This window comes from Vombatus ursinus, unplaced genomic scaffold (genome assembly GCF_900497805.2).
Source record: "Vombatus ursinus unplaced genomic scaffold, bare-nosed wombat genome assembly UNPS02014820.1, whole genome shotgun sequence".
Classification (NCBI taxonomy): Eukaryota; Metazoa; Chordata; class Mammalia; order Diprotodontia; family Vombatidae; genus Vombatus; species Vombatus ursinus.
The window spans coordinates 14,163,018-14,190,503 of record NW_020954598.1 but is presented as its reverse complement, the minus strand read 5'-3'; the positions used below and the strand labels follow the sequence as shown (position 1 = coordinate 14,190,503).

The 27,486-nt window shown below is 38.2% G+C and overlaps 1 protein-coding gene across 3 annotated transcripts in view; it reads left to right on the top strand.

The window, feature by feature from the left end:
- The first annotated feature begins 7,619 nt into the window (after positions 1-7,619).
- UPP1 (uridine phosphorylase 1) overlaps positions 7,620-27,486 on the top strand; it is a 28,185-nt gene continuing 8,318 nt past the window's right edge. The window contains exons 1-4 of one of the 3 annotated variants that reach the window (XM_027837142.1): positions 7,620-7,964; positions 13,321-13,385; positions 23,566-23,683; positions 26,996-27,154. In XM_027837142.1, the coding sequence (XP_027692943.1) occupies positions 13,342-13,385; positions 23,566-23,683; positions 26,996-27,154 (321 nt within the window). In that variant the 5' untranslated portion in view covers positions 7,620-7,964; positions 13,321-13,341. Of the gene's footprint in view, positions 7,965-8,787; positions 8,807-9,482; positions 9,520-13,320; positions 13,386-23,565; positions 23,684-26,995; positions 27,155-27,486 lie in introns of those variants that run through there. The other 2 variants (XM_027837144.1, XM_027837143.1) reach the window with 2 other exon arrangements.

The window sequence follows — 27,486 nt, the reverse complement described above, 5'->3', positions numbered from 1 at the left end:
ACCATCTCAGGGAGGAGGGAGGGATAGAATTTGGAACTCAAAACTTTATTAAAAAAAACAAATGTTGAACTTCTGGGGCCAAGATGAAAGAGTTAAGAAGGTACCCTCTGAAGCCCTCCCAAATCCTCTCCAAACAACTAGGAAACCACCTCAGAATTGATCTGGGATCTGGGAAACAGCTTATCAGCCTATCAGGAAATTTGGAACTATGCCCAAAGGGCTATAAAACTGTGTGTATACTCTTTGACCCTGCAATACCACTGCTCAGTCTACATCCCTTATCTCACCGGGGTGGAAGTGGAGCAAGGTCCAGGAACAGCAGCTGCAGCAGGGAGCCTGCAGCAAGGCTCCAAGTCTGGGGCACTCCACCAGCAAGGCTGTGCCCTCCTCCAAGCGAGTAACCCCCTAGGCAAGTGAGCAGTCTGTGAAGCACAGCAGGGCCCCACCCCAACAACCCCTATCCCCAGCCAAACCACCAGTGAGGCCCTGATTCCATTGCTGACCAGTAGTAAAGCCCTGCCATGGGGCCCACCAGCAGAGAGACCCTGTGTCCATAGCAACCTAGCCGCAGGGCCCCACCCCTGGAACAGACCAGTAACAAGATCCCTCCTCCAGGGCCAGCCACCAGAACGATTCTCTTACCACAGCAACCCAGCAGAAAGGTCCTAGCCCTGGAACAGATCAGCAGCTAAACCCCATACCCAGAGGAGGCCAACAGGGAGTGCCCCTCCCCCTCCCACAAGCCAGAAGGGAAGCCCACCCTCCAGAGAAAGCAAGTAGCTAAGTCCTGAAGCCCAGTGAAAGCCAGAAGTAAGGCCCAGAGCCCCAGCACAAAAAGCTCGGGACAGTGCAAGACCAGAGCTGAACTCTCACATTAAAAAAAACACCAAGTCACAAAAAAAAAGGCAGAAAAATAAGCAAAAAACAAAAAAGAACTTGACTACAGAAGGTTACTATGGTGATAGGGAGGATCAAGACATAAATTTAGAAGAGGACAATAGTGTCAAAACGGCTACATTTGAAGCCTCAAAGAAAAATGTAATTTGGTCTCAGGCCCAAAAAGAATTCCTGCAATAGCTTAAAAAGGATTTTAAAAAGCAAATTAGAGAAGCAGGAGAAAAATTGGGGAAAGAAATGAGAGTAATTCAAGAGAATCATGAAAAAAGAGTCAATAGCATAGGAAAAGATATACAAAAATTTACTGAGGAAAAAAACTCCTTAAAAAATAGAATTGACCAAATGGAAAAGGAAGTACAAAAGTTCACTGAAGAAATTAATTCCTTAAAAATTAGAATTGAACAAGTGGAAACTAATGACTCTATGAGACATCAAGATATGATGAAACAAAATAAAAAAATAAAAACAGAAGAAAATGTAAACAACTGACCTAGAAAATGGGAGAGGTAATATAAGAATTATTGGACTACCTGAAAGCCATGATCAAAAGAAAAAGAAAAAAGAAAGAAAGACCTGAACAACATCTTTCAAGAAATTATCAAAGAAAAAAAAAGAAATTATCAAAGAAAACTGCCCTGATATATTACAACCAGGGGGTAAGATAGAAATTGAAAGAATCCACCTATCACCTAATTGGGAGAAAAATTAACATATATTAAATTTAAAAGGGTAGTTGGCTTCTTCTCCTTGATCCTACCTTTTAAATGAGTTGAGTGCTTCTTGCAGCTTGTCCAAGGCATGATTCGTGGTACTTGAATCCACTGCAAAAATTCCTAGTTCTGACTTTAGTTATATCCATGCCTCATCTTGCCTTCTCTTAACTCTGTTATTCTTGTGCTTCTGGCTGTCATCTATAACTAAATTCCTCTGCATCTCTACCTTGTTGTTGTTGTTCAGTGGATTCAGTCATTTCTGGTTCTTCATGACCTTTTTTGGGGTTTCCTTGGCAAAGATACTAGGGTGGTTTGTCATTTTTTTCCCTAGCTCATTTTAAAGATGAGGAAACTGAGGCAAACAGGGTTAAGTGACTTGCTCAGGATCACACAGCTAGTAAGTGAAAAGTAAGTGTCTAAGGCTGGATTTGTACTCTGGAAGATGAGTCTTCCAAATTCTAAGCTAGACACTCTATCCATTGTGCCACCTAGATGCCCACCTACTAACTGCATCTCTACCTACTGATCTTTTTTTTTTTTCCTTTTTAAGATCCTGCTCAGATACTACCTCTTCTAAAAAGCCTTCCATGATAGCCTCTGGCTAGAAGTGATTTTCCCTCCCTAAATCTTTCTCTGTTTGGTCATTCCTATGCACTTATCACAATTTAACTTGTATTTATGGCAAATGCATACATGTTTTAGTTCACCACTAGAATGTAAGTTTCTTTTCCTTATTGTAACCCCAGATCCTACCATGGTGCATTGCACACAGTATTTGCTTAAAGAAGTGTCAACAACTCTATGCTGCTTATGGAATTAAAAAAGCAATGGGGGCCACAAACCTATGCTATTCAATAATTAAAAACTGCCAACTACATATGTGAGAGGTGAGTCACTCAGCAATTCAATCAACTTTTATTTTACTCCCAAAACTTGCTGGCTACTGGATTGAATGCTACTAGGGAGATTTTTTTATATAAGATAGAGAATAAATAACAGAATTTATAACCTCAAACAAAATAGCCCAAGTAAAAAGATAATTAACTTTATCTCATATAAAAGTAAGGGAGGTATTCGTTACATTCACCTTCCAAAATTGTAATTCTTCCAAACATCAAATCAAATTTAACATATGTATTCATTAATGAAGGAGAAATGTCCTAAATTGCCCTTGCCTAATCTAGGCAAACTTCCTTTAAAAAAAGGGGTCCTTGAGTTGAGCTCAGAAACAGTAATAAGAATGTAATATAACATAAAACTCCTGGTACGGATAACTTCAGTTGTCAATGAAGACATCTAGTCAGGCCAGTAGGATGCACATGCAAGGATCCATAAGCAACTTGGCAGCTGACTGAGGACACAGAGACCACTGATGGAAACACAGGAATGGAAGAAGACTTTGGAAACCCATTTCAATCATTTATTGTATTCTAAGCACAATGCATGGGCAGCTAGGTGGTGAAGTGGAGAGAGTGCCAAGGCCTACAGTCAAGAAGACTCATCTTTCTGAGTTCAAATCTGGCCTCAGATACTTACTAGCTCTGTGACCCTGGGCAAGTCACTGTTTGCCTCACTTTCCTCATCTGTAAAATGATCTGGAGAAGGAAATGGCTAGCTACTCCAAGATCTTTGCCAAGAATGCTCCAAATGGGGTCACGAAGAGTCAGACACAACTGAACAACAGCAAAGCACAATGCAAAGAAAGGACAAAATAACAAAGCACTTTGGAAAGATTTTGAGAAAGGGTAGATGTGTGTGACTAAAATCACAGGCTGTGAAGAAAAAAAGGCTACTCATTTAGTGGCCTAGATTGTGGTAGATATTTCCTTTAGTGCCCTCCTAGCTACCTTCTGGACTATCTTTCCTCTTTGTATTTTCCCTAACCAACCTTTTTGCTTTCTGATCTAATATATGTACTAATGAACCTTCTATGACTCTAGACATTTTCTGCTTTCTTCCTCCTTTGTTCCCTTCATTCCCTTCCTCCTCATAGGTTCCCAAAGTGGGTGATATCACCCCCCCCCCCGGGGTGGGGGGGCTGGAGAGATCCAGCGAGGCAGTAGTAGCCTCTGGTACAACTAGGGGATGTTGAATAAAAATAAGGGGTCGATGGAAGCATAAGGAGAGATGATGAGAAAATTTCGAAAAACCATTCATACATATTTCATCTGTTGTGTAACAGAGATAAAGTCATAATGATTACATTATTTTCCAAATAAACACACGAAATGCAAGTTATAATCAATCAGTGAGAGGTCAAGTCCACTGACAGGTCTTAACAAACAAGTGTTGGTAGGGGAGCATATTGTGCCTTGTCGGAAAGTCCAGCATGCATCGACAGGAATATGTCCATATAGTGACTTGTTTACAATATCATACTATTACATGATACAATATTGCATCATCAAAATTTCAATGTAGGAAACAACTCACAAATTTAAAATAAATTATTAAATTTAAGATATGTCATTTAAAAATATTTTATATATTTTTGAAATGATGTAAATTTTAAAAAAACCATTAAAGGGTTAAAGAAGGTAGATTTCCAGGGGGGCACTGAGTAATTTTTTTTTTTGAAAAGGGAATGGTAGGCCAAATAAGTTTGGGACCCTCTGCCCTAGGTGGACAAACCATTTTTTAAAACCCTCTCTTAGCCTTGTTTTCCTCATCTATTGTAATATTGAAATAGCAGTAGTCACTCCATTTTGCCTTTATCTACATTTTGGTGAAGTTAAGTCTCAAAGTCACCTAAATTTGAAGAAGTCATGTGATTATTCCTGCCACCCTCCCACCCCTCTCCTAGAGTCACTTGACTTAAAGAATGTCACAAAACTATCTCTTTTCCTCCTCTCCCTCCATGTCTTTGTATTGTCTCCCAATCCTCTCCAAGCAACCTTCACCCTCAGTTCATTGTCTGTAGAACTCCTCCTCCAATAAAAAACTAAGTGTCTTCACCTTTTCATCTTGTGTTTCATTTCCTCCAAACTGTGTATCAAATGGGTTAAAAAACAAAGATCTAGGTTTTAGCCATGGAGAGCCCTGAACCTGGTTTGTTTTGCAACCACATGCACTGCTAAATAAATAACTCCCTCATCTGGATGATACTGTATTAAACTGTGACATTATAAAATAGGGCTAGAAATATTTGAATTACCTTTTATAGCATCAAAGAAAAGTGTTTTCTAGATTGTAAACACTGTAGAAATGCTAAGAATTTATCCAGGTGATATTAACATTTTTCTTTCTTGTTTCTGGTGCATTGAAGTAGCAAGATAGCATAGTAAATGGGAGAAAAGGGCTGAATTTGGAGTCAAAGGATCTGAGTTCAAATGTGTGCCCCGCCACTTTGCTAAGGTCCAATTCTTCATCAGTAAAAGAAGTTGTTGGACTAAATGACCTCTAAGGTCTCTTTCAGGTCCAAACCTATAAACTCGTATTACTTCTGACTTTCACATAGAATTTAGGCCTTGCTTTTTCCTGAATGCTAATCATCCAATATTTTAAACACCTATCCTTTATTTATTGATTGACTTTTTTTGGTGAGGCAATTGGGGTTAAGTGACTTGGTCAGGGTCACACAGCTATTAGTGTCAAGTGTCTGAGGCAGGATTTGAACTCTTTTATTTCTTTAAGTCAGTCATTATTAGAGTTTGGCTAATTCTTGTGGTACATGGGTTGGGGTCAAGGATTATTAATGTTTGATCCTGGTCTCAATATGACTGTTTTTTTTTTTTTTCGAGGCAGTCAGGGTTAAGTGACTTGCCCAGGGTCACACAGCTAGTGAGTAACTCAGGTCCTCCTGACTCCAGAGCCGGTGCTCTATCTACTGTTCCATCTAGCTGCCCCTCAATATGGCTGTTTTAAAGGAAAAGATGGGGGCATAAATTGAAAAATAATAGCACTCAAAGATTGTGCACATTCGGGGAGAAGGGGAAAATAGCAAAAAGATGATATGTATTTAGACCAACATGTTATGTGATGACAGTATCTGTAATTTTGTTACAGATCTTCATTACTTGATACAGTTATCCCTTCCACATCTTGAGGGTTAGGGTCTCAGTGCCCCCTCGATCTGGAAAATCCAAGTATAAAATTTTTTTGGCCCTCACTTTGTACCAGAGAAGAAGTCTGTTTTTTTTTCTTTTTCTTTTATGGGGTGTTTATAGTACCTTATTGTAAAATCTGGGCTAAGTATTTGATCATAGGCTCTTTGTTATCTGCTGGCCTTCACATGTTATCTGCAGCTTCTGCAAAACTCCCAAAAAATTCTGGTTAAGGTCTCAACATTTCCTCCCCTCAGGTCCTTGCAGCCCTATTCCCTTAGAAAAGTTTGCTTCGTTAAATTAAGCAGATAGAAGTCAATACAAAAGAGGAATGGGAAAACCAATCTGGGGAGCAAACTTGTTCTCTCCCTAGAGCCAGTTTAAAAAAAAATGAATCCTTTAAAACTGAAATATAATTTCACTTCTATGAGGCTTTCAATAATCCTTCTCCTACTTGGTAATGACCTTTCTCCTCCCTTAACCTCACCTGATTTAGGATTTTGGCCTCTCTAATAAATAGGCTATTTTGTTTTATAGTTATTTGCATATTTGCCATATTCAATTAATTTCTCTGGGCTTGAGTTTCCTCATTTGTAAAATGAAGTGGTTTGTCTAGGTGACCTTTAAAATCTTTGACAATTCTAAATCTTTGATTCTATCATGTACAGTTGGCTCCAGGAGAACAAAGACCACACTTAATGAACATTGTATCTTCTCACTTGTCTGTTATTTAGTAAATAATTAATGTTTAATGAATAATAAGCTTATCAAAAGCAATGTGATTTTCACCATGAATTCAATATACCTTGTATTTGCATGATAGCTTGATGTTTTCAAAGTACCTTGGTTTAGATTATCTCCATTTATATATGCTTCTCTGACCTCTAGGGGGGTAGAATGCAAATCTTGGATTTATGAAGACTAAGTCCTTTCTTGGTTCTGTCTGGCTGCAAGACCTTGGGGAAGTCACCTCACAGGTATCAAATTTCATCAGTAGAGGGAATTAGGGACTTCCCACCAGGAATCCAGATCCTTATACTCGTCCAGAATTTTATTTTTCCTCTTTTAGTGGCCAATTCTAGTCACTAGTGGCTTTAAATGGTGGGATTTTGTTATCCCCAAGTAATCCCATAAAGGAGTGGGGGGAAATGTATTTAAATATCTACGTATAATTTAGTAGGATAATATCAGCTGTTGTTTTGTTATTGAGTACTTGTTTTAGAGCCTGGGAAGGCTGAATAACAGTGTTACACATGACCTGAACCCATTTGTTTCCATGATGTTACAATCCTTCAGCTGTCAATTTAGATACTTAATTTCACGGATGTGCAAAGCACTTTAAAATTTAAAGGGCTATCTAAATGCTATTATTGTGAACGTTATGTGGGGAGCACTTTCCTTATTAGAAATGATTTTTATTTCATTTATTTCCTGAGGAGTAATTCTGGTTAAGGTCTCAACATTTCCTCTCTTCAGGTCCTTGCAGCCCTATTCCCTCTGACATGTTTGCTTCATTAAGTTAAGTAGTAAATTTGCTTCATTAAGTTAAGAAGTAAATACAAAACAGGAATGGGAAAACCAATCGGGGGAGGGGGGCAAACTTATTCTCTCCTTAGAGCCTAGTGGGCCAGCCAGGTAGCAGAGACCTGTGATTCTCACACAACCCTTGCTCTCCACTGGCCCTTTTGCACATCTACTGTGACCATACTGAGAAGAAAGGACAAGGTGGGACCACAAGACAGAGCCCTCTTCCCAGATGCGGACACAGGGGACAAGCGGATACGTGAGCGCCTACTCCGGGTTCTGGGGGAACGCCAGAGCCAACTAAGTCATCTCCCCAAAGTTCGGGGAAACTCCGGGCAGAGAAATTGCTTAAGCAGGGAGGATGGAGTGGGGGAAGCGGTCAACGGGAGGCGGGGAAGGGCGGAGCCAAGGGCATTGGGAGCGCCCTGCCGTCCCACTCGACTCTCTGCTCGCTCTCTACGCTTACCGCGCTCCTCCGTCTGTGCGGGGCGAGAAAATAAATTTCTCCCCCTCCCCCCTCCCCAGGAAATGGACTAAGGCGCAGTATCCTGCTGGGCTTCCCTTTGGCGGCTTGCTAAAATCCGGGCGCCTCCCGGTCGTGATTCAGTCATCCCAAGAGGTGTGAGGGAGGAGTCAGTAGCTGCGCAGACCAGGCTGTCCAGGCTAAGAGAAGTCCCCGGGTGCTCGGCCCTGCGAGCCTTGCCCTCTGTTTAGCAGCCCACCCGCGCGCACGTATCACAGCGCACGCAGTTCAGGGGCGCCCCGCGCCAGCCCTTAGCCGCACCAGGTGAGTGGGGCTGCGCAGAGGAATGTAAACTACGTGGGACCGCGAGGGGCACGGAAAGCCGGGAAATCGGCGCTCCTACTCCCCGCTTGCTTTTCCTCGCCTTTTATACTCCATATCCTAAATTCGTGCTTTTGTACTGGCTGAACCCTTCTCTGCTCAACACAGTCTCCTGGTTTCCTTTAAGATTCAGGTCACATCCCACCCATGCTCTGCAGGAAATTCTTCCCTCTTTCTCCGTGTCCCCCCACTAACAATTTTTTTTTACCTCCGCTCCTTCCGCCTTCTCTTTGAGATTATCTTCTCTCTCTCCCTCCCCCCTCTCTCCCCCCTCCCTCTTCCCCTCTCTCCCTCCCTCCCTCCCTCTCTCCGTCTCTCCCTCTCCCTCTATCTCCTCTCTCACTTTTTCCTCTTTTTTTTTTCTTTTGCATTTATCTAGCATGCACCTAGTTTTCATGTTATCTACCCCAGTATAATGTAAGCTCCTGGGGTCTGAAACTGTTTATTTAGCACACTATCTGGCACATAGTAATCGCTTAATACATCCCGGTTGACTGACATATTCACTCCGAGAGAAAAAGGAAACCAGCCAGCTAGGGGAGAAAGTTGAAGGAAGGAACTTCCCCACCATAAAAACTCAGGTTTATGTAGTTAATTAATAGCACTTTCCTTATTAGCCTCATTAGATCGGTTGTTATCCTCATTTTAAGTATTGCAGCAGAGAGGTCTTGGGATAATACATCTAGATTTGGATGGGACCTCAGGCCAACTGGTCCAATTCTTCTCGTTGTACAGATGAGGAAACTGAGGCACCCGGAGGTTGTGTTTTGTCCAAGGCTATACAGGTGGGTAAACCACTAAACAGGGATTTATACCCAGCTCTGGACTCGAGTCTTTCTCGTTTTTTTTTTAAGTCACTCGCAGGAAACTGACTCACCTTATTTCTGAATAGATGAGTAAAGTGAACTTAAGACTAATGAGCAGAATGTAGTAGCACATTGGCCCTATATACTGCCAAAATGAGGTTTTCTTATAGTTAGTAGTCATGGAAAGTAGAGGATGGAATTTTTGCTTTCCATTGAAATTAATTTCTTTAAGGAAGCATCGAACAGGGATGCTTTTAGCCTCATTCGAAGCTTCCTTATGCTTAGGATGTTGTTTTGTCCAAGAGATAACATGCAAATTTCATAATCTCAAAAGCAAAATACTTGTAGCAATAACTAATTTTTTCAATTAGTAAGCATTTATTAAATATCTATTAAATCCCAAGCTAGCAGCTGGGTGTAGGAAGACAAGATAAAACTGTCCCTTCCTCTGGTAGCTTACATTTTATGGGAGAAGAAAACTCCCACGGATATAGGCGTATACAAAAAAGATGTGCATCTATATCTATAGAGATGTATATCTTTTTTGTATATGCCTATATCCTCTTTTGCATACACCTATTGTGATGGAGATGGGAGGGCATTAGTAGCTGGGAGTTTCTAGCGAGGCTTTATTAGCCCAAGCGGGAGCTCCTGCGGAGTCTTGAAGATTAGGAATTCAGAATCGAAGAGAGGTAAGAGGGGACTGCATGGGGATGATAGCAATAATAATAACTTGTTGGTTAGAGCAGAATCATGCTACGTAATGATCATATGATGCCAGTATGTTAAAATTAATGAAGTAATGCCACAAAATACTGAGATTTTCTGGGGGGGGAAAGGTAGTCGTTGTTTAAGCATACTTGAATGGCTTCTGTGATGAAATCATGTGTAGGCGCTCTCTCACCTCGCACACTGTCATATTGTATAATTCTTGGTCATGTCTTTATGTAAGTACTTTATAGGGGAGCCTCCCATTTGGTTGAGAGAGACTTTTCATTCTTCTACTATCTTGGGATGTCAAATATACTTCTGGGGCTTATGTTCTTCCCTTTGTTTTAATACAGAAGGTTCTCTAAATGTTAATGTGTCAATATAATTAGAGGTGCTTCACAACTATTTGTATTTAAATACATGAATATTGACCAGTTAAGTGTTACAACTTTTTAGTCACTCCTTCTCTAATTCTCTGTTTGGATACTTTGTCGGTTCATCACCATTTAGTTGTAGTTACCATACCCTCTCTTCTTTGGGTTCTGCTTTTTTTTGCTTTGCATTATTTCGTAAATGGGAGACTACAATATTTTCACAGGAGGAAACACATTTTTAATTTCTCATCTGTGGGTGTGACGTTTTCCATCACCCCATTCACTGTATCCTTCCCCTAGAGCTGAAACCATCTCAGGCTCAACATAACTAGATTGCAATTTAATATTTTCTTGCCTTAACCCACTTTTCCTCCAAACTACCCATCTTCTGTTGAGGGTACCACCATCCACCTCTCCAGTTACACAGATTCATAATTTCAGAGTCATCCTTTACTCTTTCTTCTCCCTCCTCCCCTATAACAAATTAGTTAAGTCTTGTAAATTCTACTTCTGCAATATATATTTATGATTTTAGAAAGTGGTTATTCCTGCCACCTATGACTAATCAAAACCACCCCAAATTTTTTCATCTGGTGGTGAACTTCCTGGTAATGTGTCTGGCTCTCTGTAGTTAGCTAGGGTTAGATTGGCCTGCTGATGCCAGACACATTCTATCACATTGTTTGTCCCCAAAGCCTTTGCAGTTTGATAAGACCTACTAGGGTTTGGCTCAGCTGACAGTTTTCAGAAACTCACTGAGACTTTATTTATTATGTATGAGTCTTACATTTTTTTCCCTGTATATGTCCTCATTGCTTAGAGGCAGAGAAGTGGCAGAGCAGTTAAGAATTCTGTTTCTGGCACTAACTGATAGTGTAGTTATGATACACTCTACCTCTCTGCTCTTCAGTTTCCTCATCTGTAAAATATGGTTAATAGTATTTATTGGGACCTACCTTACAGGATTGCTATGAAGGTAAAATGAAATCATCTGAGTCAAGTTCTGGTAAATCTTAGAGTACTATATAAATGTCTATGAAACTATTATTGTTGTAATAATGTGCCCTTGGGCAAACCACTCCCTGACTGTTTCCTTATCCGATATATACGAGCATTCATCCTTTTTCCAGCTCTAAATTCTGAGTCAGTGAAAAATTCACCCCTTCCCCAATCTGGTTTCCCTTCCTCCCCCGCCATTGAAAAAAATCAGAGATCTGGTGGTATATTTATAAGCATGGATTCTTTTCTAGGTGGCCAGGAGGTTCATTTTTACCAAATTGTCTACCTGAGTCACTGTCCAGTACGGTAGAATTGGCCTTTTGGAATCATTGAATGTTTAAATTGGAAAGAATGGAAAGGTCACCTAGTTCAGTACTCTTTTTTTTTTAAACAAGGAAACTGAGCACCATGAGGAAGAGTGACTTGTCCAAGGTCCCACAAGGATCCTTAGTAGTAGAGCAAATACTATACTTAAAATTATAGTGTCATAGAATATCGTAGCTGGCTCCCCAGTCTGGGTACCAGGCTTTTTTTTTAACACCATGCAATTTCTTTTCTTCTCCCATCCTTAGTTCTCTCTCTTTTTTTTTCTTACTCCATCTATCCCAGTCATTATTTCTTAACTGTGGCTAAACCTGCACTGGGGAAAGTGGTTATGATGTTCAGGATAGTTGATGCAGAGCCATAGTTCTTGTTTTCTTGGGACAAATAACCTACTTTTGTTGGAGTGAAACATGGTTCTGAGAGTTATTGTTGGGAAAGAAGGAAATAGAGAAGATTTTTCAAAAGGATTGGGCAATATTTTTATGAATATTTGACATACTTATGAAATGGGTTGGGTTGCTCATTTCATAAGAGGAAAAGCTTCAGTTCAGCCAAAGGACATTGGAGAAATAAATGGTAATGGAAAATTGTAGGGAGAAAGTAGTCCAAACTATATTGTCAAAGAATTATGTGACTAGAAAAGGAAATGGGTCAGTGAGGTAGTAAGATATTTGAAGGAATAGCTGATAGGCATCTTGTGTATTAATTGATATCCCTGTAATAAAGTGGAGTTATTGGAGTACATGGACAAAGGTTGCAAGGGATGAGAAAGCACGAGTGGGTTGTGATTTTTGCTATTAAAAGTCACAGAATATCCAAGCTGGGAAAGGCTTTAGAGATAATCCAGTTCATTTCTTTCCCCCACAAAATTACATAGTTAATGCTTATCCTATTAGCAGTATTTAGAGAGTATATATGCATATAATAGAAAGTAATAGAATATATATGCATATATATAATAGTATACGTGACATTTTTTCTTTGTAATATTCTTTTTAGTCTGTCTTTAATACTACCTTTTTGGTTTCACAGGACAGCTGTTTATTGATAGAACCCCTCTACAACCCACATCTCCCTTGAGCACTCAAATTCGAATTGATGAGATCACAAACTCAACAAAACATCAAAATGTATTTATGAAAAATTTATAGTTGCTGAGTTCTCTTTTAAAGACAGCTCAATAAATGTGTACATTTGAGGAGTTTTCATTTTTATGTGTAGTGGTCACTTCTGTAGCCTCTGCACAAAATTACTACAGGTTCTTCTTACATGTTTTCCACTTAAATCAATCTTACTTGTGTACTGTTTTGAGACAACATAACTGACCCTGTCCTATATTTGCTGTTAATATATTTCCTTGCCTTTCTGAATGATCCCTCTTTGACCCTAATTGAATGACTCCTTTTTTACCTCCTTTCTCCCAATTACTTTAAAATGACAAAAAGAAAACTCTTAAGACTTAAGTCATTCCAAGAAGTCACCCCTTTTCTTTTTATCCTATAATTAAGCTGGTTTTAGGGGCTTAACAAATGCTAATTAGCTGACAATGAAGATACTGTTTCCTTTAGTCCTGTGTAAATGACCATTCTAAATTAGGATACATTCTTTCTTTTGTAAATATAAATTCCTTTTCTTTTTTTTTAAAAGTACCTTTTCCTGTTTACCTGCTCTAATTGATTTTATCCAAAACTGCTTTGTGGGAGAGATTTTTACCTTACTCCCCCCTCCCCCATACACACCCCACCACCACCACCATCATCATCTATGGAACTGTAAGACTCCTGTCTCAAGATGTGTGTCACACCTTTGAATGGATAAATAAACTGCAGCTTACCTATCTGGCTTATTCTTCAAGTGGCTAACTAGGACCCTGAAAATTCTTGAAATAGTACCTTGTTATTTACACATTCCTTTCCCCTCCTGACTCCTCAAGGGTAGGAGCTGATTTGCTTTCTTTGTCTCATCACTTACTATGGAGACTGGCAAGTGGTAGGCTTTTAATTAATGTAAACTCTTTATTTGACGTTTGTGGCTTGATTGAATACTTAAGTAAATTCACTTTACCTTTATGATTTTTTCCCTCAGGGTCCAGCTTGAAACTAAAGAATGGCTACTCAGGAAAAGAAACCTGAAAATCTGCAGCATTCCAAGTAAGATCCCAAACTGGATGCCGTTTTGCAGTTTTTGTGTTATGTTATCTGCCTCATTTATCATGCAAATCACCATATTCTGTGTGGCTAGGCTTATAGGGAGCTGGAGTCAGATCCAGGAAGTACTGGACCGAAGTCTCACTTCTGACCCTACTAGCTATGTGGGCAATCAGGGCTCCAGGCAACTAACTCAATTAAAGAAGTAGTTTCTTCAACTAAATTTCCATTTATTAGTGAAATTAAAAGTCTAGTCCCTAGTCTGTCATAACCAAAATAAATAATTACATTTGTAGACTTATCACAGGCCTCTTTTTAAGTATATTGACATTTCAGCAGTTTCCCCCAGACCCCTAAGTTTAAGTAGGGCTTAAGAGAGGATTACTACCAGTCTATAAAAACACCAGTTTCCACACATTTATGTCACAATGTAATTTTATAGGTTATTCCTTTTTGCTCCTTCATCACTTGGCAGGATGACAGTTCATTAAATGCCAACACTTACAGTCATGTTCTCAACAAGTAGCTTATCATTATTTCTTGTGTTTGGGTTTTAGCTATTAATAGTGTGCATTGCATCATTAGGGTTGCTAGCCCTTCAGTGTTCTTTCATACTTCTCACCAAATAAATCATAATTAAAAATTTTAATTTCCTTCCCAGCTGGTTTGCTTTTCTGGTTCTGAATCCTGAATTCTTCTTTTATTTCATCTCCATTATTATACTTAATTGCCCCATGATTTTGTTTCCTCTTCCTCTGTTGGGTTATTGCGACCCAGGGGAAGAAACAAAAGCTAAAGAAATGAATTCCTAGTGGTCTGATTCAGCTGTGAGTCATTGGCACTTTTCAATTGTTTACTTCCCTTTCTACAGAGTAAGAATAAGGGTTATGACTTCTTTCATTTCTATCTTTCATTATTCACAATAATAGGAATTAAATTAATGTGTCTTAATCATTTATTTCCAAATCTTGTATTAGAGACAGTCTACGGTGGAAAGACAGCTGCATTTGGGTTCTAGGCCTGCCTTTGCCACTAATTATTAGCCTATTAGTCTTTTGACTTTGGGGAAGGTCTTTAACCTTTCTGGGCTTCACAATTTCTCCAACTGTAAAATGAGGGGATTAGACTAGATGATGCTTTTAGTCACTCACAATTCTGAATCTGAGGTCCTTTGATGTGTCTTTGATATATCTATATACACAGATGTAAGACTGTGATATGAAATTTATGGCAATACTTTGAATTAAGGCCATATGGCCTTAAGGCCGAAAGTTCTCCACCTCTGTGTTAAGCTAATGTTGGAATATGTTGTGTTTGTGAAGAATGAAAGTCTCAGATTTAAGTTAGGTAATGGTCACTGAATATCAAAACTGGGAAAAGTTTTAGAGACCAGTTAACATTTAATCTACCCTTTCCTCTACCCTCCTCCCTTGATTTTACAAATAGTTCTTGTCCATTTAACTATGTAATAAATATGGATATTTGTTGTTAGTATTTGGCATTTCTTTGTAATCTTTTTAGTCAGCCTTACATTTTGATGAATACCCAGGTTCATCATGTTACATATTAATTTTTCATTGATTTTTCTTGTTTTTAAAATAATTTTTGTTTACATCTATTTCTGGATAGAAATGATTTATATCCTCTGCCATCCTCCTGCAAGCTCAGGGGCACATGCGCGTGCGCGCGCGCTCACACACACACACACACACACACACACTCAGATTCTCCATTATGACAGGGAAAAATAATCCAAACCAAGTGACACAGTGATGATATCTGACAGTTTATAGACCACTTCATATCTGTGTCCCCTGTCTTTTTACTGCATAGTCCACCACTTTTCTACCAAAAAGAGGAAAATGTATTTCCTTATTTCTCTGGAGTAATGATTGGTCATTACAATTATAGTACTCAGTGAATTTAGCTTCTGCATCTTTTTTGCTTTCTGTATTTCAACTTTTTCTTCAGAAAAAGGAAGAAAAAAGGCACTATTCTGAAATTTCATAAATTGAAATTTGATTAGTCAATTTACATTCAATCACTTGCTGTCTTTTTCAATTATACCTTCACAACCTATTGTGCCTTTGAACACTTCTTTCCACTTATATGTGTAATACTGTAGTTCTGGCCTTCTTCACCTCTTCTCTGAGCTATTGCAGCAGTCTTTGAATTAGACTCTATTTGCATTCTCTCCCATCCAGTCCATTCTCTGTATAGCTGCCAAAATAATCTTTTCTAAAACGTTAAGTCTAACTGTGTCATACCTCTATTTGAGAACTTTCAGTGGTTCCTTATCATCTGGAAGATAAAATAGAATAATTCCTTGACTTTGCTTCTAAAGCCTTTCAGATTCCAGCCTATCATTTTAGGCTTATTGCAGTTTCCTCCTTTTCACACATTTTGTTCCAGCTCAATTGGTTTGTGTGGTCTTCTGAACTTGGGCTTCCATCTCCTTTCTCTGTATCTTTGCAGTTTATTTATATATTTATTGCCTGGAGTGACTTCTCTCCTTATCTCTGCCTATCAGAATTCCTTTCTGGCTTCCTTCAAGGCTCAGCTTATGCCACCTTCTACTGGCATCCCTCTGGTCTCTTAGTTGTTGGTATTCTTTCTCTCCCTTATCAAATGATCACTACTTAACTTAGCATACACTTTAAGCATTTACTTATGCTTAAGATAGCAGAAGTAAACAGATATCCCCAGTAGAATGTAAACTTCTTGAGCACAGAGGCTGGTTTTAGTTTTGTCTTTTGTCTCCTCAGTGCCTTAGCAGGGTGCTTGAAACATAAACTCTTTTTAAAAAAATATTTTAAATAATATTTTAGTGTTTCCCCAATTACATGTAAAAACAATCTTTTAACATTTTTAAAAAAAGTTTTGAATTTTCTATCCCTTCCATTCTCCCCTTCCCTGAGACAATAAGCAATCTGATATAGGTTATACATGTGTGATCATGTAAAACATATTAGTCATTTTGTAGAAGAAAACTTGAACTAAAAAAAGAAAGAAAGTGAAAGATAGTATGTTTTGATCTGTATTCAGACTTAATCAGTTCTTTCTGTGGAGGGAGATAGCATTTTTCATCATGAGTCCATTGGGATTGTCATGGATCATTATATTGCTGAGAATAGCTAAGTCATTTATAGTTGATCATTATACAATATTGTTGTTACTGTGTACAGTCTTCTAACTTTACCCTGAAACATATAAGCTCTTAATAAGTACTTTTTGGATTGACCTGGATTAATCGGGGGCACCCTTCTGAAAACATGTTTGGCATGGATATTGAACTCCACATTTTTTCATTTGTGCATGCCGCTCTGACTTAAATTTCATTGTGCTGGCTTTGATGTACTTAGTTATTACAATATATCTCAGCAATTGCAATAGAACTACTTGATCTTTATGAAGTTTCTGACCCATCTCTCAGAGATGTGACTATATTGTTACAACATTAATTTTAAACTGGCTTTATGTGTATTAAGTTGTTCCCAGAACTTATTAGTGCATACGTAGATAGCAAGAAGAAGAATAACTGCCCAGAAAGTAAAGATTCGTTTTGACAGAGTGAGGTACTGAATCCTTGGGAACATGTGTTTGTAGAAGAAAGAGCCCAGGTGCCTTTTATTTTTTCATTCACAGGGAGTGGCCTTGTGCACCAATGGCTACCTATCTAAGGGTGCCTTGGGTGTCCTCTTTATTTTGATCATAAGGTAGATTGGAAGTGGGGAGAGAATGTTTGAATGAAAAGAAGGTTAAAGGTTAAGGGAAAAAGGTTTTTCCAATGTTTGTGCCACCCCACCCACTTCAGTTTTCTTGCCAGCGCCTCTGACGTTCACTGGAACAATCAAGCTGACTCACACCCAATTTATTGGAACTTTCCAGAACCTCACCGGCCCCTGACTTTGCAAGGCCTGTAGTGTGGCACTGTATAAACATTAAACAATGCACTCTGAAATACTTGGTCAGCATTTGAACCATTAAAAAAAAAAATGAGTCAGCCTTACAGTGAGAGAGACTCATAACCTGGGGGGTTCCCTGAGAAGGTGTTAATTTATTTTTCTTTGTGTTTTGTTGGGATAATTTAATCTCAGAGACATGAGACTAATTATTGCTACAGTAATAAAGACCTTATGGGAAGAGAGGAGTTCCAGCAGTATCAACCATAGTTATCATTGCCTACTACGAGGATTGAGAGCTGGCCCTGAACCCAGGAACACTTGAGTTAAAGTCACTTCACCTCCCAGGGTTTTTAGGCAAGTCTCTGACTATAATTTTTAGAGAAGAAGCTGTCTTTTTTTTTTTGGTAGAGGGAGTTTTCTTACCTGAAAGTTCCCTCTGCTAATGAATCCAAGTCCAGTGTCGTTTCTGTCCCCTCTGATATATAGGAAGGACATCATACAGGCTCTGGATAGACAAAGAGACGCAAAGCACAATCCCTGCTCTTCAGGGATTTACAGCCTTCTTGGGGAGATAGGATATGTACTTTAAAAAGCAGGCAGAAATAGAATAGGGCTATTTTTATAGGGCTGGGATTGGAAGGAAAGCTTGGTGGAGGAGGTACTGAGTGATCACATGAGCGCTGAATGATGGATAACATTTAGAGAAACAGAGAAGAGCATTCTTTTGGGAGTTGGAGATAGTGTGAACAGAGGCACAGATTTTGGGGGAAGGTGTGGAGCCACATGAGGGCAGCCATTGCAGAGGAGACATTGTAAATAAAGTAGTGATTGTAGTTTTAGATGTTTTGAAACAGGAATCAGAAGAATACCAGGGTAGAAATGTACAAATAGGTAAGTAGAGGAAATAAAGAATTTGCTGCTGAGACATTAGGAAGAGAGATGTAGTTTTGAAGTAATTTAAGTGGAAGTAATAGTTGAAACTATGAGAATAGATATTTCTGATCAAAAGAAGAATGGGAGAATTATAGACTCTTGGGGTATACTCACATTTAGGGAGTAGAACTTTTCAGACTTACAAAGTGCTGTCTTCAGCTTTGAATTAATAAGCATACGAGTGTTACTATGTCCATTTTGCAGATAAGGAAACCAAGATCCAGGCTGAGTGTCTTGCCCATGATAACTCAGTAAGTGTAGAACCAGGATTTTGTATCCAGATTGCTTCTTATTATAAGTCCAATACTACAATCTATTCTGCAGATCATAAATACAAGCACAATTAGGGCAGTATGGTTAAGGGAAGAGAGTATTTTGGGAAGAAGAGGAGGTGGCCCCCCTCCCAGTGTCCTATCTTATGATCAAAATAAAGAGGACACTTAAGGCATCCTTGGATATCATTGCTGCATAAGGCCTACTTCCCATGAAAAAATAAGGGGCACATTTGCTCTTCTTCAAACACATGTTCCCAGGGATTCAGTCCCTTGCTCCATCAGCCTGAATCTTCACTTTCTGAACAGCTGTTCTTCTTGTCTGAGGGTGAGGGAAGTGATTGGCCACCTTGGAGGGGAATCCCTTTTTTTTTTTTTAAGGCATTTGGGGTTAAGTGACTTGCCCAGGGTCACACAGCTAGTAAGTGTCAAGTGTTTGGTCTGAGGCTGGATTTGAACTCAGATCCTCCTGACTTCAGGGTCGGTGCTGTATCCACTGCACCACCTAGCTGCCCCAGGAGTACTTTTGTAGCCTAGCAATGATGGAAATGAGAGTACATGAAGATGAGTTAAGGAATGAGTCGGTAGTGAATGAACAGAGGCAGCAAAAATAGACTAATCCTTTGTAAAAAATATCCTTCAGAAATTTACTTCACTATTTAGTAAAATTCACTGAGAATTCTTGCAAATTAATTTACAAATATTCTACACTGTTGTAGTGTTATGGTTGAACATTTTTGAAGTCATTAAAAATTATTCTATATTCCCAAATATTTGTTAGAGATAATTTGTCCAGAGTTTAGTAATAAACTGAAACCACCAAGTGTGACTTGTTGTTCCATTGAATTGATGTTCTATCAATACATCCTATTTTATCACTGAGGGTGGCACCTTAGTGGTCAGAAAGAGTTAAAACTCTTAAAGTGCTGAATTTAACACTAGAATCATTGCCATTTATTTCTTGATAGGATCCCACTGGATGTGGGCCATGTCAAACTCCATCCCGGTAGGTTAGCTGTAATATGTAGTGTATATAGTCTATAGCATAGACTGATTCTGTATAGAAGCCTATAGCTTTCTTATAGTTCTTGGCTCTGTATTAAAACCAAGGTAAATTGGTTTATGTAAAGATATGTTGTTGTCCAGTCATTGTTTCACTCATGTCCAACTCTTTGTGACCCCATTTGGGGTTTTCCTGGCAATGATACTGGAGGGTTTGCCATTTCTTTCTCTAGCTCATTTTACGGATGAGGAAATTGAGGAGAACAGGGTTAAGTGACTTGCCCAGAGTCACACAACTAGGAAGTGTTGGAGGCCGGATTTGAACTCGTGAAGATGAGTCCATCTGACTCCAGGCCCTGTGCTCTATCCACTGTGCCTCTTAGTTGCCCTGGGTAGAGATACATGTAAATTATATGCTAAGTCTGGAAAAATGCTGCTTGCTTAGCTTCAGCAACTCATTTTTGGGAACAATCCCTTTGGCCTTTCTGAACTGCGCTTCATGAAGAATCATTCATCTCTAGATTCCTGGCAAGAAACTGGCCTTGCTATTAATGAGGTCTTCCATCTTCTCTAGTTGCTTAATCTCACTGAGTTTTGGTTTCTTCCACTGTACAGTGGTTGGACTAGAATAATATTTGAATCAACAAGTCAACGAGGCTTTAAACACTACACTCACTAAGTGCTGAGGCTAAAAAGAGTTCCTGCTCCCAAGGAGTTCACGGTCTAATGACAGACACACTGGGCAAACAGCTATCCAAGGATAAATTGGAGATAATCATGAAAAACTTTTTGGAGAAGGTAGAATCTTAGTTAGCACTTGAAGGAAGCTGGAGAGAGAATTCCAGCCTGGGAGACAGCCAATGAAATGAGGTAAGAGATGGTTCATAGTGTCTGAGGAATAGGAAGGAGTTTTGGATCCCAGAATGCATGGAGGGGAGTAAGAAGTAAACTTAACCACAAAAGTAGGAAAGGGCCAGGTTATGGAAGGCTGTGAAAGCCAAACGTGATTTTATATTTGATCCTGGAAGTAATAGGGAGCCACTGAAGTTTATTGAATAGATGTGTGACATTGTTAAGCCATTTCTAAAATTGTCATTCTATGACTAAATGCCATAGGGCAGTCAGGTGGTACGGTGGATAGAGTGCCAGACCTGGACTCAGGAAGACCTGAGTTCAAATCTGGTTTCAGATGCTTAGTAGCTGTGTGATCCTGGGCAAGTCACTTAACCCTGTTTGCCTTAGTTTCCTCAGCTGTAAAATGAGCTGGAGAAGGAAATGGTAAAATGACTCCAGTATCTTCACTAAGAAAATCCCAAATGGGATCACAGACTAAAACATAAACAACAACATGACTAAATGCTCTCTAAAAAAGGGACGATCATATCTACAGTAGGAAGATCTAGATGAAATCTTAAGAGATAATCTAGTCCAACTCCCTCATTCTGTAGATGAGTAAAATACGGCCCAGAGAAGTTAAATGGCGCCTGTACTAGTAAAGACCTAAATTATTAAAGTTTGTTCAAGGTGTGACTTATATCATCTGAAGAAAGAATATTATTAGAAGGTCTAGACTGTTTCTTCAAGCTCATGAGTTTAATCTTGGCTTTGACATACATTTGTTTTCTATCTGGGGATTACTTGACCCCATCTGTGTCTTTTTCATGTTTAAGTGTTATTTAAATAATAAGTTCATAGAGGTCCCAGTCTATTTTAACCTACCTAATTGGTGCTTCTCTTTAATATTTAGCTAGCAGCTTATACTTTGTGCTTCTTTAATTGTTACCTATAATTTAGTTATCTACACTTTATATCTCTCTCTTGCCCTTGTATGGTGCTATGGACATTGGAGACATTTAGAAAATGTTTGTTGAATTGAATTCAATTGAAATTCAAAGGAGCAAGAAGATTTACCAGATCAGGTGTTCAGCATTTTCTATGGAGTGGGTATATAATAAGAGTAGATACGGATTTGAGGAGTTCTAGGCTAATCCCTTTACCTCCTCTTCCTGTTTCTTTTGTAAAATGAGAGTGCTGAAGATCCTTAAGGTCTCTTTCAATTCTGAAATTTTTTGATTGTAGGACCCAGAGGAACATCAAGTCCCATCCCTTTTAATTTACATTTCCTTCCGCTCCACCTTTATTTAAGGGCAAAAATATTTGTTTATAAACAAACATCAAGCTTCTCTTAGACATTTTCAGTGTTTTAATTCAGATGAGAATGCCTGAGTTTGAGGCCCCAAGACCTGGATTGTATCCATCCTCAGATGCTCCCTTGTTCTCTCATGATGGGCTCAAAGTGAACCTCTATTTCCTTTAATATAAATGGAGATAATAATACATCCACTAATCATCTTTTTTTTAAATTAATTTGTTTTGATTTATCAACAATCACTTCCATAAGCTTTTGAGTTTTAAATTTTTCTGTCCTTCCCTCCCCACCTCCCTCCCCAAGGTGGCACACAATCTGATATAGGTTATATATATATACATTCCTATTAAACATATTTTCACATTAGTCATGTTGTAAGGAAGAATTAGAATCAATAGGAAGAGCCACCAGAAAGAGGAAACAAAACACAACAGAAGAAAAAACAATAGCAAATAGTATGCTTCAGTCTGCATTCAAACTCCATAGTTCTTTCTTCGGATATGGATAGCGTTTTCCAAGATGAGGCCATTGGAGATGTCTTAGATCCATGTATTGCTGAGAAGGGTTGAGTCTGTCGATATTAGTCATTGCACAACGTGGCTGTTACTGTGTACAATGTTCTCTTGGTTATCCTCACTTCATTTAGCATCAGACCATACAAATCTTTCCAGGTTTTTCTGAAGTCTGCCTTTTCATCATTTCTTATAGCACAATAGTGTTCGATTACATTTGTATACCGCAGTTTGTTCATCCATTCCCCAATTGATGGGCATCCTCTCAATTTCCAATTCTTTGCCACCATAAAAAGAGCTGCTATAAATATTTTTGTACATGTGGGTCCATCCACTAATCATCTTAAGGAGTTGTTAAAAGAAAAATTTGCAAACCTGAAAACATGACATAAATGTGAGTATTATTTGAAGTATAGAACTAATCCTGGTTCCATGCCTTTCATTTTTTTTGTCCCCTTTTGAAATTTTGTGCTTCTCATTCTCATCTTCCTTTATTCTTTTTTTTTTGCCTCCTTTTCTGTCCCGTCATGTTTATTTCACTACCTAACTCCTCTCAACAAAGTCCCCAGCTCTTCTGTCCCAACGCTTGGTTCTATCCATATTCATGGAGCTGGAAGGAATTTTAGAGAACTTCTTGTTAAACCCTACCATTTCCAGTGGAGGGCCAAGAAGGCGATGGCTACAAAGCAGCAGAGCCAGCACTGAAAGTTTCCTGAATTGCTTTTTGCTTTTATTTTTATTGTTATTCCCAGCCTTTAGAGCAATTAATAAATGTGCTTGCTCTCTCTCTCTCTTCTTTCTTTCTCTCTCCTCCCCCTCCCTTCCTTCTCCCTCCTCTCGCCCCTCCACCTTTTCATTCCAAGTTCAGCTCTCTTTTCACTATGCTACACTGAGATGGCAAAGAGAAATGTCAAGAAGGATGATGTGGAGGCTAATAAGTGGGCTGGCATTGATGTCTTTTCCATGTTGAGTTGTTACCTATGAATTGATTAGTTCCAATATCTAATTCCAATTCTTCATTTCTCCCCCTCTCCCCACCATTTCCATTTAAGGGTACCAATGAGATAAATACATGCTTTTTGTCTGACCAATTCTTGGTTAGAGTAGTCCATTGGACCTAGAAGAACTGCCCAAATTTAATGCTGATGCTCAACACTGAAACTCAGGCCCTGTAACCTAAACCTATTATACTAGATTTGCATCCTAAAATCATAAACCCCAAGGGTACCCCTTCTCTTTGCCAAACCTTATAACTAGATGTTGCTATATTTACTGAGGACCTATCAATTATTATTCCTACTTTCTAGGCCTTCTTTCCGTAGTCTAGTATCTTTATAGCTTCTTCTCTGAAAGATGTATGTGTATTTAAAAAAAATAAATCTTTTGCTCTGTATTCTTATTTTGTAACAGTGAATACTCAATTCACCTTTCAAACCCAAATATCTCAGAAATGAAGGAAGATATTCTTTACCATTTCAATCTTGGAACTAAAACTCATGATTTACAGGCCATGTTTGGAAATGTAAAGGTAAATATATGCATTTAATTATTTTCTTTCTTTAATTTTCCTTCTTTATTTGTTAAATTTAAGTTCTGAACTGTCTTCCTCTCTCCCGCCTCAGGCCACCATTTCTCTCTCTGTCTCTCTTTCAGTCTCTCTCTCATACCAACACTAACACCCATACCAGGTCTTTCTCTAAAGGTGGATAACATCTTTCTTCATGAGTCCTTTGTAGTTGATTTGAATAATACTCAGAATAACTTAGTCACTCACAGTTAGTTGTTCTTCAAACAATGTTGCTGTTACTGTATATATACACAACATTTTCTTGTTCATTTCACTCTTCATTATTTCATGCAAGTCTTTTCATGTTTTTCCAAAATCAATCATCTCATCATTTCTTACAGCACAGTAGTATTCTATCATAATCATATACTACAACTTGTTTAGCCATTCCCTAATTGATGGGCGTCAATTCAAATTCTACTTCTTTGCTACCACAAAGAAGAGCTGCTATAAATATTTTAGAACATGTAGAATCTGATTGTGTGTGAAATTATATCTCAAAGTTCTTTTAATTTTCTTTAAACAATAATGATTTGGAGCATTTTTTTCACATGACTGTATCTAGTTTTTATTTTTTAATCAAAGAATCGTGTGTCCATATTCTTTGACAATTTACCAATTTGGGAACGACTTATTCGTATAAATTTAACAAAATTTTCTATATATTAGAGATATGAGACCTTTATCTGCGAAACTGTCTGTAAAATTTCTCTCCTCCCTTTCCCCAGGTTTCTGCTTTCCTTCTAATCTTGGCCACATTAGTTTTATTTGTACAAAACCTTTTTAATGTAATAAAAATTATCCATTTTATGTCTCGCAGTGCTCTCTATTCTTCTCTTATCCATAAGTCTGATAGGCAATATGGAATGGTCTTCTGATTTTCTTATGATATCTCCCTTTATATCTAGGTCATTTATCCATTTTGACCTTATCTTGGTAAATGATGTAAGATATTGGTCTATACCCAATTTCTATGAGATTGCTTTTTAGTTTTCCAGTAATTTTTTTTAACCAGTGTATTCTTATCTCAAAAGCTTAAATCTTTACACTTGTCAAACACAAGGTTACTGTAATCATTTACTACTGTGTATTGTGTGTCTACTCTGTTCTACTAATCTACCTTTCTGTTTCTTAACCAGTATCATTTAGTTTTGATAATTACTGCCATATAATATAATTTAAGATCTGGTACTCCTTAACCTCTTTCCTTTATATTTTTTTTTTCATTAATTTCTTTGCTATTCTTGACCTTTTTTTCTTCTAAATGAATTTTGTTATTTTCTAGCTCAATAAAATAATTTTTTTTTGGTAATTTAATTGGGATGGCATTGAATGAACTAGGTGGAGTTACCATTTTTATTATATTGGCTCTGCCTATCCTATCTGTATAAAAAGTGTTTTATAATTATGTTTGTATATGCATTTAATTCTAAAAATGTAATGCATCAAATTTTCTCCATGTAGTGCCGTCTGTCCTACATTAAGTGATGTCTGCTGATAAGGCATGAATTGTAAATAGTCTATCTTAATAAATGTATTAAAGGAGCTGGCTTTTTTGTTTTAAATTTTTTTGAATATATTTCCCTTGATTCTTTTGGACAAATATACATATTCAAATGTATAAACAGGAATGAAAGAAACATGAAATTGTAAAAGATTGTGCATGACTCTAAACTCTTATTATTTACAATGGCTATGTATGTGTATATTTATTTTAGCACAGAAGTATCCATATAAACCTTTTCTTTTTTGAAACCTTTTCTGTGCTTTTAAAGATTTGCTTCTGTTATTGTTGTTTTTAATATCATAATGATTATTAGTATATATCATGTCCTCTGGCTTCTACTTTAAGATTCATTCTGCAGCCCTTCCTATGTAAATGTTCCCATATATCTAGGAATTATTCATAATTGTCATTTATTGTGGTACAGTAATGTTCCTGACTTACATAAACTGTACCATAGCTTTTATTTTTTCAGCTGGATGGTGGTATTTTAAAAGAAACCTGGTGAATCTTTCTCTTCGTCCCCAGTTCACACACACACACACACACACACACACACCAAACACATTTTAATCAAATGCTGACCTTAGTGTTTTAATCATGTGTGTTTGTGTTTTAAGCTGAATTTACTTGTAAATTATTGTACAGAGCTATTGGAAAAGGGCATTAACTTACAGTCTTTGGGTAATCGTGATTTTGCCAGTGTTGGGCATTCTTTTAGGGAACTCTTCTCAGGATTTTGCTAATTCTGTATTTCCTTTTACATTTTCTCTTGTTTAAGTTTTTCCCTCCTGAGCATTCTGTTGTTTGTGCCTTTTTCTTCTTCCTAGTCTGACGCTTCCCCCACCTTCTGTTGTTGCTCAGTCATGTCCAACTCTATGTGACCCCATGGACAGTGTCCTTGGAGTTTTCTTGGCAAAGATACTGGAGTGGTTTGCCATTTCCATCTCTGGTGTATCTCTGATTTATAGATGAGGAACTGAGGCCAATAAGGGTTAAGTGACTTGCCCCAGGGTCACACAGCTAGTAAGTGCCTGAGGGCCAGATTTCAACTCAGATCTTCCTGACTCCAGGCCTGGTGCTCTATCCACTGCACTACCTAGCCATCCTCTTCCTCAGGTTTAGTGATTCACAATTTCCATTTTATTGTGCTTCTTCAGCCCAGGTTTACTGTTTTTTTTTTTTTTAAATGGTTTTCTCCCTTTGTGCTTTGAAGGGTAGAAGTTTTTTATTACTAAGGAAGAAGACTTCCCCACGAACATTGCATTCAACAGATGGTTTAGGAAAAGAAAGCAATCACAGCAACATTTTTTTTTTTTTTTACTTAAAGAGAGGTGTTCAAGATATTTAATTTTTTGTGGTACTTGATATGTTGAAAAGTACCTGAATATTTTATATTTCATACTCTTGAACTGAATATAGGCTTCATTTACGCCCCCCATCCCCCAATCTCATCATCCCATCTCTTGCGTAAAACTTTTTTGTGGGCTTTAATTATTATTTTTCAATGTCTTCATATACATGTCTTTTTTTTTTTTAAGGCATTTGGGGTTAAGTGACTTGCCCAGGGTCACACAGCTAGTAAGTGTCAAGTGTTTGGTCTGAGGCTGGATTTGAACTCAGGTCCTCCTGACTTCAGGGCTGGTGCTCTATCTAATGTACCACCTAGCTGCCCCTACATGTCTTTTTAAAATAGCTCTTATTTTAGGGGATACAACCTGTATTTGGATCATTTGATATTTATGGTTGTCCTGTGATCTCCTTGTTAGTTCGTATGTGTTGGAGGAAGTCCGACCCGGATGAAAGCTTTCACTGGCTATATAGGTGAAGAGCTGGGACTTTCACAACCTGGCATGGACCATCCTAACATTTGTGAAGGAACTGACCGCTATGCCATGTATAAGATTGGACCTGTATTATCAATTAGTGTAAGTACAAGGTCATTTGTTAATTAATTTGATTAATCCTTTTTCTGCAAGCCACAATCATGCCTCTTCCAAATTTACAGAAATGGGGAAAAACCCTGACTCAGGTTATTTGTGAAATCTGATATGAGATGGTAGGGGTGCTACTGGGGTTGTGAATTTGAAAGTATTCCCTTTAGGTTATTCATTCAATTGGAAATGAGATGGTAGGGGTTCTATTGGGCTTAGGGATTTCAAAGCATTCCCTTTAGGTCATTCATGAAATTGGAGGTGGTATGGGTGCTACTGGGGTTGGGAATTTCAAAGTTTTCCTCTTTAGAAGTGTCTGTTCCCTT